Source organism: Ranitomeya imitator, chromosome 3, assembly GCF_032444005.1.
Source record: "Ranitomeya imitator isolate aRanImi1 chromosome 3, aRanImi1.pri, whole genome shotgun sequence".
Lineage (NCBI taxonomy): Eukaryota > Metazoa > Chordata > Amphibia > Anura > Dendrobatidae > Ranitomeya > Ranitomeya imitator.
In genome coordinates this window covers 103,815,721-103,829,201 of record NC_091284.1, presented here as the reverse complement: position 1 = coordinate 103,829,201, position 13,481 = coordinate 103,815,721, and the positions used below count along the sequence as shown (strand labels likewise).

Genomic DNA, 13,481 nt, shown 5'->3' with positions numbered 1-13,481 from the left:
TATAACATTGATGACTGACCAAATAATCAGATTTTATATTGAAAAGAAGGATAGCTCACCATGGAGGCAAGAATTGGAAGAAAGAGGGTTGCTGTGGCAACATTGCTGGCACATTCGGTAAAGACCGCAATCATTAAAGACAAAATCATGGCAATGGCCCACGCAGGAATGCTGTGCAAAAATGTCATCTGTTCACCCAGCCAATATGACAGTCCAGAAGCCTATAAAGATAGAAAAATAATCATTAATATGTCAATATATATAAGGGGCGGCTCAGTTAAAGTATATTGGCACTTACATCACTTCCTTTGGCCAAGGCAAAGCCGCCACCTAGAAGAAGTATAATGCTCCAGGGCATCTTCTTATGAACCACGTTCCATGTCAGTAATGGTACAGACATAAAGGGCTCATGATCTGTAAGATATAAGGATATTGTTTCTAACCAACACAAATATGTCTTCTCTTCTGCAAAGTGGGAAACAGGACTTTTTTTTAGCATCGTACCCTGGTGTACCCTATTAATCCTTTGCCAGTATTGAGCCATATGACACCTTTACTATGAGATGAGATTTAAAGGGGTCCTGGCAGTAGATCCATGCTGCCCAAACCATGGGCATTGTGAATGTCATACTAGCTACGCTCTTGAGGCCCTGTATGTTTTACTCTGAAAAGCTACAGTATTTCAGGGTAAACTTAGTTTAGGCAAATCCGTCTTGGATGACCATTCTGAGTCTCTCATGACTTCTTCTCACCCCTCTTTCATACAATAACAGGTCATTCCCTATTTGCTTCTATAGGGAGAGACTTGTCAGCTTAGGGGAGTGGGGACAGGAGAAGTCACCAGGAACCTGCCTTGGACAAATCATCTGAAACGGGTAGTCTTCAGACAATTTTCCCAATTTATGTTTTCCCTGTTCAGAGTAAAACATGCACAGCTTCATTAGTGCAACACCAATGTTCCATTCATGATGCCTGAAATGCAGGTAGAATCCTCCATTTAAGGTTTTCTTTCAATGCAAGAGATGGAGCAATTGGTGGTCATAGAAGGGTGGACAATAGTGATGAGCTAGTGTACTCGTAGCTCGGGTTTTCCTGAGCACGCTCGGGTGACCTCCAAGTATTTGTTAGTGTTCGGAGATTAAGTTTTCATCGCGGCAGCTGAATGATTTACAGCTATTAGCCAGCTTGATTACATGTGGGGATTCCCTAGCAACCAGGCAACCCCCACATGTACTCAGCCTGGCTAATAGCTGTAAATCATTCAGCTGAGATGATGAAAACTTAATCTCCGAACACTAACAAATACTCGGAGACCACCCGAGCGTGCTCAGGAAAACCCGAGCAATGAGTACACTCGCTCATCACTAGCGGACAGCCCTCTATAAACCATAGTTTAAGACATGCAATATGCTAGATGCAAAAACCCTTCCAAGAACAAGCAGATGTTCCTTCTGCCAGAAGAAAAAATGGATTACAATCTCCAGAGGTGAGAAGTCTTTTTTTGTAGGGGCTGTTCATTCTTTTGCTAAAAGACTATAGTCACTGCATGTTACTGCAGACATCCGAATCTTCAGAATGTGAACACTGCTTACTGTCAGGATTCGTCAGTGTCAGTAGCGAGTGCGGGTGGTCATGTGACTGCAAGTATGTGATTTTTACACTTCTTGCCACATTCTGACTACATGTGTGCGACACTGCTCAATACAAGTAAATTGAGCTAGGCCTCACACATCTAATTGGAATGTGGCCATAAGAATACAAATTACATACTTGTGATTACGTGATTGTCCACTCTCGTCAGAGATTCCTGAAATCGTATAATGCGCACACTGTGATGATTCAGAAGTCTGCAGTCACCTAAAGGAATTGTTTGGTCTTCTGCTAAAGTCTGCAATTTCTCTCACATCCGAAATGTGATGATTAAAGATGGTTGTCCGAAACGCGTTTGCTAGATTATCTTGGTATTGGTATTGCAACTCTTATATTTATTGAATTTATTGAATAAATTCATGGTCTTTAACTGAAGAATCTGACGCTAGAATGTCTTCATTTGCCAAAATTACTTCAACAGTTACCGGTATATAAGTCTTTAATATTAATCCAGTTGGATCACTACTGTGAAGATCAGTAAATTAAGTTACGGCTTGTGCCTGGGTTTTTACCCATTACCTCTATCCTTCATCCATATCTTCTCCCATTCCTTAGTTGAACTTGATAACCATATGTCTTTTTCAGTCATACTATCTATAATATAACGCTGGGAGCGTCACTCTGTCCGAAGCCTCTATAGACTGCGCAAGCGCCGGCGCAGTCTGGGCCTCACAGAGCGACGCTCCCGGGAGATCGCGGTGTGCGTTCACACTGAACGCACACCGCGATCTCCACCGCAGAAGCAGGGACCGCCAGGAGGGTGAGTATCGGCCTATATTCACCTGTCCCCGTTTCATCACTGAGCGGCGCCATCTTCCCGGTCTTCGGCCTGTGACCTTCAGTTCAGAGGGCGCGATGACGCGCTTAATGCGCGCCGGCGCCGCCCTCTGACTGAACAGTCACAGCCAGGAGACCGGGAAGATGGCAGCGCTCAGCGATGGAACGCCGGACAGGTGAGTATAGTAAGTGCTGGGGGGGCCTGAGCTGGCGGCGATACCGGCACCTGACCCCCACAACGCGCCGGTGTCCCCGCCTGCTCAGGCCCCCCAGCACTCGGCGCCGAGCGGGTCAGAGGCAGTATGGGGACGCAGGATGGAGCAGCACATAAGGATGGGGACGCAGGATGGAGCAGCACATAACAGTATGGGGACGCAGGATGGAGCAGCACATAAGGATGGGGACGCAGGATGGAGCAGCACATAAGGATGGGGACGCAGGATGGAGCAGCACATAAGGATGGGGACGCAGGATGGAGCAGCACATAAGGATGGGGACGCAGGATGGAGCAGCACATAAGGATGGGGACGCAGGATGGAGCAGCACATAAGGATGGGGACGCAGGATGGAGCAGCACATAACAGGATGGGGACGCAGGATGGAGCAGCACATAAGGATGGGGACGCAGGATGGGAGCAGCACATAAGGATGGGGACGCAGGATGGAGCAGCACATAACAGGATGGGGACGCAGGATGGAGCAGCACATAAGGATGGGGACACAGGATGGGAGCAGCACATAAGGATGGGGACGCAGGATGGAGCAGCACATAAGGATGGGGACGCAGGATGCAGCATGAACATAAGGATGGGGACGCAGGATGCAGCATGAACATAAGGATGGGGACGCAGGATGCAGCATGAACATAAGGATGGGGACTGTCATGATCCCAATGGCAGGGGATCACAAAAAGGACAAGCACAGATACAAACAAGCTCTAGGGCGATGGAACCTGAGCTGACCGCGACCCTGAACCTAACACACAAATAAATGTAGCCGGGGAACGTGCCTACGATGATCCTAGACGTCTCGCTCCAGCCGAAGATCTAACTTCCTCTATTAGAAGAAACACAGACCTCTCTTGCCTCCAGAGAAATACCCCACAGCAAATAGCAGCCCCCCACATATAATGACGGTGAAATGAGAGGAAAGCACATACATAGAATGAAAACAGTTTCAGCAAAATGAGGCCCGCTAAAGCTAGATAGCAGAGGATACAAAAGTGAACTGCGCGGTCAGCGAAAAACCCTTCAAAAAACCATCCTGAAATTACTTGAACTCATGTGCCAACTCATGGTACATGAAAAGCAATTTCAGCCCACTAGAGCAACCAGCAGCAGAGAATCACATATCTGCAGGCTGGACTAAAAACCAAATTAAGCAAAACACAAAACAGGAAAATCCAAACTTAGCTTGTCCAGAAGGTTCTAGGAGCAGGGAGCAGAGGAAACAAGACACACTGGATACATTGATAACCGGCGAGGAAATGCCAGCAAAGCCAGGTTAAATAGGAAACTCCCATATGCTGATGGAACAGGTGGAACCCAGAAACCCAGGAAAGACAAGTCACCCAGTACCATCAGTAACCACCAGAGGGAGCCCAAAAACAGAACTCACAACAGTACCCCCCCCCTTGAGGAGGGGTCACCGAACCCTCACGAGAACCACCAGGGCGACCAGGATGAGCCCTATGAAAAGCGCGAACCAAATCATCAGCATGAACATCCGAGGCAACCACCCAAGAATTATCCTCCTGACCATAACCCTTCCACTTGACCAAATACTGGAGTTTCCGTCTGGAAACACGAGAATCCAAGATCTTCTCCACAACATACTCCAATTCTCCCTCCACCAGCACTGGAGCAGGAGGCTCAAGCGAAGGAACAACAGGTACCTCATACTTCCGCAACAACGACCGATGGAACACATTATGAATAGCAAACGATGCCGGGAGATCCAAACGAAACAACACAGGGTTAAGAATTTCCAAGATCCTATAGGGACCGATGAACCGAGGCTTGAACTTAGGAGAAGAGACCTTCATAGGAACAAAACGAGAAGACAACCACACCAAGTCACCAACAAGAAGTCGAGGACCCACGCGGCGACGGCGATTAGCAAACTGCTGAGCCTTCTCCTGGGACAACTTCAAATTGTCCACCACATGACTCCAAATCCGATGCAACCTATCCACCACCATGTCCACTCCAGGACAATCAGAAGGTTCCACCTGACCAGAGGAAAAACGAGGATGAAACCCCGAATTACAAAAAAAAGGAGAAACCAAGGTAGCAGAACTAGCCCGATTATTAAGGGCAAACTCGGCCAGCGGCAAAAAGGTAACCCAGTCATCCTGATCAGCAGAAACAAAACACCTTAAATAAGTTTCCAAGGTCTGATTAGTTCGTTCAGTCTGGCCATTCGTCTGAGGATGGAATGCAGACGAAAAGGACAAATCAATGCCCATCTTAGCACAGAACGTCCGCCAAAATCTAGACACAAACTGGGATCCCCTGTCAGAAACGATGTTCTCAGGAATCCCATGCAAACGAACCACATTCTGAAAAAACAGAGGGACCAACTCAGAGGAGGAAGGCAACTTAGGCAAGGGTACCAGATGAACCATTTTAGAAAAGCGATCACACACAACCCAGATGACGGACATTTTTTGAGAGACAGGGAGATCCGAAATAAAGTCCATGGAAATGTGCGTCCAAGGCCTCTTCGGGATAGGCAAAGGTGACAACAATCCACTGGCCCGAGAACAGCAAGGCTTAGCCCGAGCACAAACCTCACAAGACTGCACAAAAGAACGCACATCCCTCGACAAGGAAGGCCACCAAAAAGACCTGGCCACCAAGTCTCTAGTACCAAATATTCCAGGATGACCTGCCAACGCAGAAGAATGGACCTCGGAGATGACTCTACTGGTCCAATTATCCGGAACAAACAGTCTCTCAGGCGGACAACGATCAGGTTTACCCGCCTGAAACTCCTGCAAAGCACGTCGCAAGTCTGGGGAGACAGCAGACAAAATCACCCCATCCTTAAGGATACCAGAGGGCTCAGAATTTCCAAGGGAGTCAGGCACAAAACTCCTAGAAAGAGCATCCGCCTTCACATTCTTTGAACCTGGCAGGTACGAAACCACAAAATCGAAACGAGAGAAAAACAGCGTCCTGTCTAGGATTCAGACGCCTGGCAGACTCAAGGTAAATCAAATTTTTGTGATCAGTCAAGACCACCACACGATGTCTAGCACCCTCTAGCCAATGACGCCACTCCTCAAATGCCCACTTCATGGCCAAAAGTTCCCGATTACCAACATCATAATTCCGCTCAGCCGGCGAAAACTTTCTAGAAAAAAACGCGCATGGCTTCATCACTGAGCCATCGGAGCGTCTCTGTGACAAAACCGCCCCCGCTCCAATCTCGGAAGCATCAACCTCAACCTGAAAAGGGAGCGAAACATCTGGCTGACGCAACACAGGAGCAGAAGAAAACCGGCGCTTAAGTTCCTGAAAGGCCTCCACAGCCGCAGGAGACCAATTAGCAACATCAGCACCCTTCTTAGTCAAATCCGTCAAAGGCTTAACAACACTAGAAAAATTAGTTATAAAACGACGATAGAAATTAGCAAAGCCCAAGAACTTCTGTAGACTCTTAAGAGATGTAGGCTGCGTCCAGTCACAAATAGCCTGAACCTTGACGGGATCCATCTCAATAGTAGAAGGGGAAAAAATATACCCCAAGAAAGAAATCTTCTGGACTCCAAAGAGACACTTTGAGCCTTTTACAAACAAGGAATTGGCCCGCAGGACCTGAAACACCTTCCTGACCTGCTGAACATGAGACTCCCAGTCATCAGAAAAAACCAAAATATCATCCAAATACACAATCATAAATTTATCCAGATATTCACGGAAAATATCGTGCATAAAGGACTGGAAGACTGAAGGAGCATTAGAAAGTCCAAAAGGCATTACCAAATACTCAAAATGGCCCTCAGGCGTATTAAATGCGGTTTTCCACTCATCACCTTGCTTTATTCGTATAAGATTATACGCACCCCGAAGATCAATCTTAGTGAACCATTTAGCCCCCTTAATGCGAGCAAACAAATCAGTCAACAATGGCAAAGGATACTGATATTTTACGGTAATCTTATTCAAAAGACGATAATCTATACAAGGCCTCAAGGAACCATCTTTTTTGGCCACGAAAAAAAAAAAACCTGCTCCCAAAGGGGACAAAGATGGACGGATATGTCCCTTTTCCAAGGACTCCTTAACATAATCCCGCATAGCAGTATGCTCTGGCACTGACAGATTGAACAAACGACCTTTAGGAAATTTACTGCCTGGAATTAAATTTATAGCACAATCGCAATCCCTGTGAGGAGGAAGCGAACTGAGCTTAGGCTCCTCAAAAACATCCCGATTGTCAGACAAAAACACAGGAATCTCAGAAGAAGTAGATGAAGCGATAGAAATCGGAGGTGCATCATCATGAACCCCCTGACAACCCCAGCTTAACACAGACATTGATTTCCAGTCAAGGACTGGATTATGAGTTTGTAACCATGGCAGACCAAGTACTAGAACATCATGCAAATTATACAGTACCAGGAAGCGAATCACCTCCTGATGAACGGGAGTCATACGCATGGTCACTTGTGTCCAGTACTGAGGTTTATTCATAGCCAAAGGTGTAGAGTCAATTCCCTTCAAAGGAATAGGGACTTCCAGAGGCTCCAGACTAAACCCACAGCGATTGGCAAATGACCAATCCATAAGACTCAGGGCAGCGCCTGAATCCACATAGGCATCGACGGTAATGGATGATAATGAACAAATCAGAGTCACAGACAGAATAAACTTAGACTGTAAAGTACTAATGGCAACAGACTTATCAACCTTTTTTGTGCGTTTAGAGCATGCTGATATAACATGAGCTGAATCACCACAATAAAAGCACAACCCTTTTTTCCGCCTATACTTTTGCCGTTCACTTCTGGACTGAATTCTATCACATTGCATTATCTCAGGTGACGGTTCAGACGACACCGCCAAATGATGCACAGGTTTGCGCTCCCGTAAACGCCGATCAATCTGAACAGCCATAGTCATAGACTCATTCAGACCAGCAGGCGCAGGGAACCCCACCATAACATCTTTAATGGCCTCAGAAAGGCCATCTCTAAACTTTGCAGCCAGAGCGCACTCATTCCACTGAGTAAGCACCGACGACTTCCGAAATTTTTGACAATAAATTTCTGCTTCATCTTGCCCCTGAGAGAGGGCCAACAAAGCTTTTTCAGCCTGAATCTCTTGGTTAGGTTCCTCATAGAGCAAACCCAATGCCAGAAAAAACGCATCTGCATTAAGCAACGCAGGGTCCCCTGGTGCCAATGCAAATGCCCAATTCTGAGGGTCACCCCGCAGGAAAGATATAATTATCTTGACTTGCTGAGCAGGGTCTCCAGAGGAGCGAGATTTCAAAGAAAGAAACAACTTGCAATTGTTCCTAAAATTCAGAAAACGAGATCTATCTCCAGAAAAAAACTCTGGGACAGGAATTTTAGGTTCAGACATAGGAGCATGTACAACAAAATCCTGTATATTTTGAACCTTAGTGGCAAGATTATTCAGGCTGGAAGCCAAACTCTGGATGTCCATGATAAACAGCTGGGATCAGAGCCATTCAAAGATTAAGAGGAGGAGGAAGTAGCCAGACTGCAATAAGGCTAGGCAGCAAACTCTGAGGGAAAGAGAAAGAAAAAAAAAAAAAAAAAAAAAACTTCCTCAGACTACTTATCCTCCTACTTCAGCCAATACAATTAACACTTTGTGGGCCGGTTATACTGTCATGATCCCAATGGCAGGGGATCACAAAAAGGACAAGCACAGATACAAACAAGCTCTAGGGCGATGGAACCTGAGCTGACCGCGACCCTGAACCTAACACACAAATAAATGTAGCCGGGGAACGTGCCTACGATGATCCTAGACGTCTCGCTCCAGCCGAAGATCTAACTTCCTCTATTAGAAGAAACACAGACCTCTCTTGCCTCCAGAGAAATACCCCACAGCAAATAGCAGCCCCCCACATATAATGACGGTGAAATGAGAGGAAAGCACATACATAGAATGAAAACAGTTTCAGCAAAATGAGGCCCGCTAAAGCTAGATAGCAGAGGATACAAAAGTGAACTGCGCGGTCAGCGAAAAACCCTTCAAAAAACCATCCTGAAATTACTTGAACTCATGTGCCAACTCATGGTACATGAAAAGCAATTTCAGCCCACTAGAGCAACCAGCAGCAGAGAATCACATATCTGCAGGCTGGACTAAAAACCAAATTAAGCAAAACACAAAACAGGAAAATCCAAACTTAGCTTGTCCAGAAGGTTCTAGGAGCAGGGAGCAGAGGAAACAAGACACACTGGATACATTGATAACCGGCGAGGAAATGCCAGCAAAGCCAGGTTAAATAGGAAACTCCCATATGCTGATGGAACAGGTGGAACCCAGAAACCCAGGAAAGACAAGTCACCCAGTACCATCAGTAACCACCAGAGGGAGCCCAAAAACAGAACTCACAACAGGGGACGCAGGATGCAGCATGAACATGAGGATGGGGACGCAGGATGCAGCAGCACATAAGGATGGGGATGCAGGATGCAGCATGAACATAAGGATGGGGACGCAGGATGGGAGCAGCACATAAGGATGGGGACGCAGGATGCAGCAGCACATAAGGATGGGGATGCAGGATGCAGCATGAACATAAGGATGGGGATGCAGGATGGGAGCAGCACATAAGGATGGGGACGCAGGATGCAGCAGCACATAAGGATGGGGACGCAGGATGGAGCAGCACATAAGGATGGGGACGCAGGATGGAGCAGCACATAAGGATGGGGACGCAGGATGCAGCATGAACATAAGGATGGGGACGCAGGATGTAGCATGAACATAAGGATGGGGACGCAGGATGCAGTATGAACATAAGGATGGGGACGCAGGATGCAGCAGCACATAAGGATGGGGACGCAGGATGCAGCAGTACATAAGGATGGGGACGCAGAATGCAGCAGCACATAAGGATGGGGACGCAGGATGGAGCAGCACATAAGGATGGGGACGCAGGATGCAGCAGCACAGGATGGGGACGCAGGATGCAGCAGCACATAAGGATGGGGACGCAGGATGCAGCATGAACATAAGGATGGGGATGCAGGATGCAGCAGCACATAAGGATGGGGACGCAGGATGCAGCAGTACATAAGGATGGGGACGCAGGATGGAGCAGCACATAAGGATGGGGACGCAGGATGCAGCAGCACATAAGGATGGGGACGCAGGATGCAGCAGCACATAAGGATGGGGACGCAGGATGCAGCAGCACATAAGGATGGGGACGCAGGATGGAGCAGCACATAAGGATGGGGACGCAGGATGGGAGCAGCACATAAGGATGGGGACGCAGGATGGAGCAGCACATAAGGATGGGGACGCAGGATGCAGCAGCACATAAGGATGGGGACGCAGGATGCAGCAGCACATAAGGATGGGGACGCAGGATGCAGCAGCACATAAGGATGGGGACGCAGGATGGAGCAGCGCATGACAGGATGGGGACGCATGATGGAGCAGCGCATGACAGGATGGGGACGCAGGATGGAGCAGCGCATGACAGGATGGGGACGCAGGATGGAGCAGCACATACCAGGATGGAGACAATATACCAATATAAATGCTCGCCACCCGGGCGTAGAACGGGTTCAATAGCTAGTGTAACTATAAGTGGGCACATATCACGCCAGATTTCATAGAGGAAACATCCCATGGCACAGAGATGAACAACCATCAAATTCGCAAATTAAAGTGGATTTTGTGCACGGACACAACTCCTTTGATACCATGTTTTCTGTATTCTTCTGGACCACTTTTGAACAAGGTTCTCACATTAAAAACCAATTCTCCAGTAAATGAGTAAATAAATCAATAAATACAAACAGTATAGATAATATTAGAAGAACTAAAATCTCATTTAGTTCTGTAAACATAAACCTATAGCATCTTTGTTATGCTCTATTACCATTCATCACTTGGAAGGGCAGAATTTGGGACAGTAGTTTTTACCTTCCTCTGGATCTTCAAGATCAAAACTGTTTTGCTTCTGGCATGAAATTCTAGGACTTTTTGCTGGCAAAATAAATAGAAGGACAGCTACAAAAATTGCAACCGTGGCGTCTGTTACATACCTGCAATTAAAAGGAGAAGATAAATGAATGTTTCTAGATTGTTCTGCTTCAGTGAAAGAATAGAAACCAGTAATCTACTAACCAAGAAACAAAACTACTTGCAGGATAATTAAACAATTATATCACAAAGAATATGTCTACACAAGCGCTGGTGTCATGGGTTTACCACGACATAGAGGAGCCAGAAGACCGCAGCATCTGATTTCTCCTACTCCTGCACTGATTAGAAGCACTTCACCTTCATATTAAATTGTGTAAGTTTATTTTAGCAGTGCATGGGTTAATCTGCTCCATTGAGAGCTCATGGAGCATTAAGGCTCTCAGCTGTGCAGTTAGCTACTCCCATCTCCTATATATTCTGGGTCCTGGTAGCCTTCATTGTCAGAGCGAGTTTATACTGTATGGCTGGAGGTTGTTGGTGGTTATTGTTGCTGGAGAAGGCGTTTGGTGGATTTATCTGTGACTGTTGCTAGGTTTTGAGTCTGTGATAATTCACTTTCTTCTCCTATTTTGGTTTAACTACATCCTCCACTCCCTTGTGTTTGCTTCTGTAGTTTTTGGGTGTATATTTGTATGTTTGGTATTTTCCTTTATCCCTGGCTGGTGTATTATGGTATACTACTACACCCCTCTTCCTTGAGTGGGGGAAGAGTACAGACTGAGGGCGTTTTCATGAGCTAAGGCAAGGTACGTGGCCCCAGCGTCTTCACCATCAGAAGTTATCCATGGAACTGGACAAGCTAGGATGCCCCTAGCGTTAGGGGCAGGGAAGGAGCCCCTCGTCTTGGGACACCCGACAAGAGAGTCATGACAGCTTGTCTACACAAGATCATACACAGAATATGTCTACACAAGATCATACACAGAATATGTTTACACAAGCGCTTGTCTACACAAGATCATACACAGATTATATAGACACAAAATCATACACAGAATAGGTCTACACAAGCGCTTTCTAAGTTTTGCCTTTTCTACAAAGGGAGGTTTTATGCTGAATTAGCAGGATCATAGTTATTTTCCTGCAAATTAAATATGCAACAAACAATAATCTTTTTAAGCACGTTATCATTGTACGGATGTAGCCAGCGTGACAGCGGCCACGCTTTAAATACTTCAGATTTCCATATAGCCTTGGTCTCTGTAGCAATTGCCATCATTCCTGTAATCTCCATTTATATGCACAAGTTGCCTGATGGTGCCGACCCCGTGTTTTCTGTCTATTGTATGTGACATAAGTGAAAGAAGTCTGTGTAATGATTACAAACACATGACAGATGATGACGATGGTGGTGGTACAAGGTGCAGCCAAGGCTATTTGAAGACTCTGTCAGTACCTCGTTCTACACCATAATTATTCCAGCTCCATAGTTAAAGAGAATTGCTGTCTTTGTGGCCAAAATCAAAGCAAAGCTTAACTCTCTGAGCTGTTGACTAAGTTGCCAGGTCTGCATCTGCCATGTGGCTGGGGTCTGCGGAGTCACCCAGGGGGTAGCACAATCCTCCTGCTCTTGATTCTAGCCAGCCGCAGCATCAAGATGTCCTGTGCGAGCGGCCCAATCATCCTGAAGGAGGAAGATTGTCCTCCCACCTTCAAAGATACCACTCAGGCATTGTCCGCCCATAGAGAACATAGCGATGTGGCAATAGCTGGCTCTAGTTCCAATCGAGTTTGCTCCTGACTCTAGGCAGCCATAGCATCATTATAATCTGTGCGGCCAGATAATGCCTAAGTCATAGTGAAAATAATATCTTTATGTGCGTTTATATGATGTGTATGTAATGAGCATTTATTGAACAGTATGTGTGTGATGTGCACATGTATATGTTATACTGTATGTAGCAGTGTGCATGTATTGTGTACAATGCATCATGCAATGTTCTACTTTTTTTATATATATTTTGGAGGAATCATTTTATTATTTTATTTCTTGATATCATATACTTTAGCTTGAAAAGGAACATTTGAGATTATATTTTCATGTGGATTTCGCATTCATTTAGATTTTTGCCTTCTGTAGCATAAAAGCTAAAATGTTCCCTGCCAGGTTCCCTATCTGTGTTCTTATTCCTCATTGGTTTCCTTTCTGGCCCAAGAAATTACAGTCACAAATACTGACCCATGTACCTTTTTTTTTTTAGGTTTCCACTTGAAATGTTTGGTCTGTTAAGGCTAGGTTCCCATTGCGTTAATGGGACCGCGCTAACGGACAGCGTTGCACGTCGAAATTAACGCCGTGCAACGCGTCCGTTAGTGCGCCCATTAACAGCAATGGGGACGCGCATCACTAGCGCGTGCCATTTTCGGCACGCGCTAGCGATGTGCCGGTGTTTTGTGGCGCGCTGCGGACGCTGCTTGCAGCGTCCAAGGCGCGCCCCCGGTCCGTTCCCCGCTCTCGCAGATCGGAGGTCTGCGAGAGCGGGGACGTTTAACGTGACCCCTTTATATCACATTGCGTTAGCGCAATCCGCTAGTGCTAGGCGCTAAACGGATTGCACTAACGCAATCTGAACCTAGCCTAAATACAGGAGTTCCAATGACGTCGAGATAAGAATGTTTTCTGCAATTTTTCATCCTTTAGACTCTGAGCACTAGAACATGAGTAGTAGGGCAATGACTATTATATGCCTTTTAGGTGTCTCCTCAGTGGCAAAGTAGACCTTGGGACCTCTGGTGAAGCTGCCATTAGTGGATCATCTCCGGGTAGGCCATTGACTACAGGATGAAGCATATGTCACTGAATCATGAGTAAGACTGCCTAGTGCAGTGGAAATTCGTCGACTG

General features: G+C 46.3%; 1 protein-coding gene and 1 long non-coding RNA gene across 3 annotated transcripts in view; one reads left to right on the top strand and one right to left on the bottom strand.

Annotated features, from left to right (window-relative positions):
* The window catches only part of SLC13A5 (solute carrier family 13 member 5), a 113,591-nt gene that overhangs the window by 4,202 nt on the left and 95,908 nt on the right, over positions 1–13,481 (bottom strand). For both annotated transcript variants that reach the window (XM_069761254.1, XM_069761253.1), the window contains 3 exons: positions 10,575–10,696; positions 299–414; positions 60–221 (listed from right to left, as the gene is read on the bottom strand). In XM_069761254.1, coding sequence (XP_069617355.1) covers positions 60–221; positions 299–414; positions 10,575–10,696 — 400 coding nt within the window. The remainder of the gene's footprint in view (positions 1–59; positions 222–298; positions 415–10,574; positions 10,697–13,481) is intronic.
* LOC138672851 (uncharacterized) overlaps positions 1–13,481 on the top strand; it is a 34,324-nt gene that overhangs the window by 16,383 nt on the left and 4,460 nt on the right. Inside the window, exon 2 of the long non-coding RNA XR_011319779.1 lies at positions 13,333–13,400. This is a non-coding gene — a long non-coding RNA (uncharacterized lncRNA). The remainder of the gene's footprint in view (positions 1–13,332; positions 13,401–13,481) is intronic.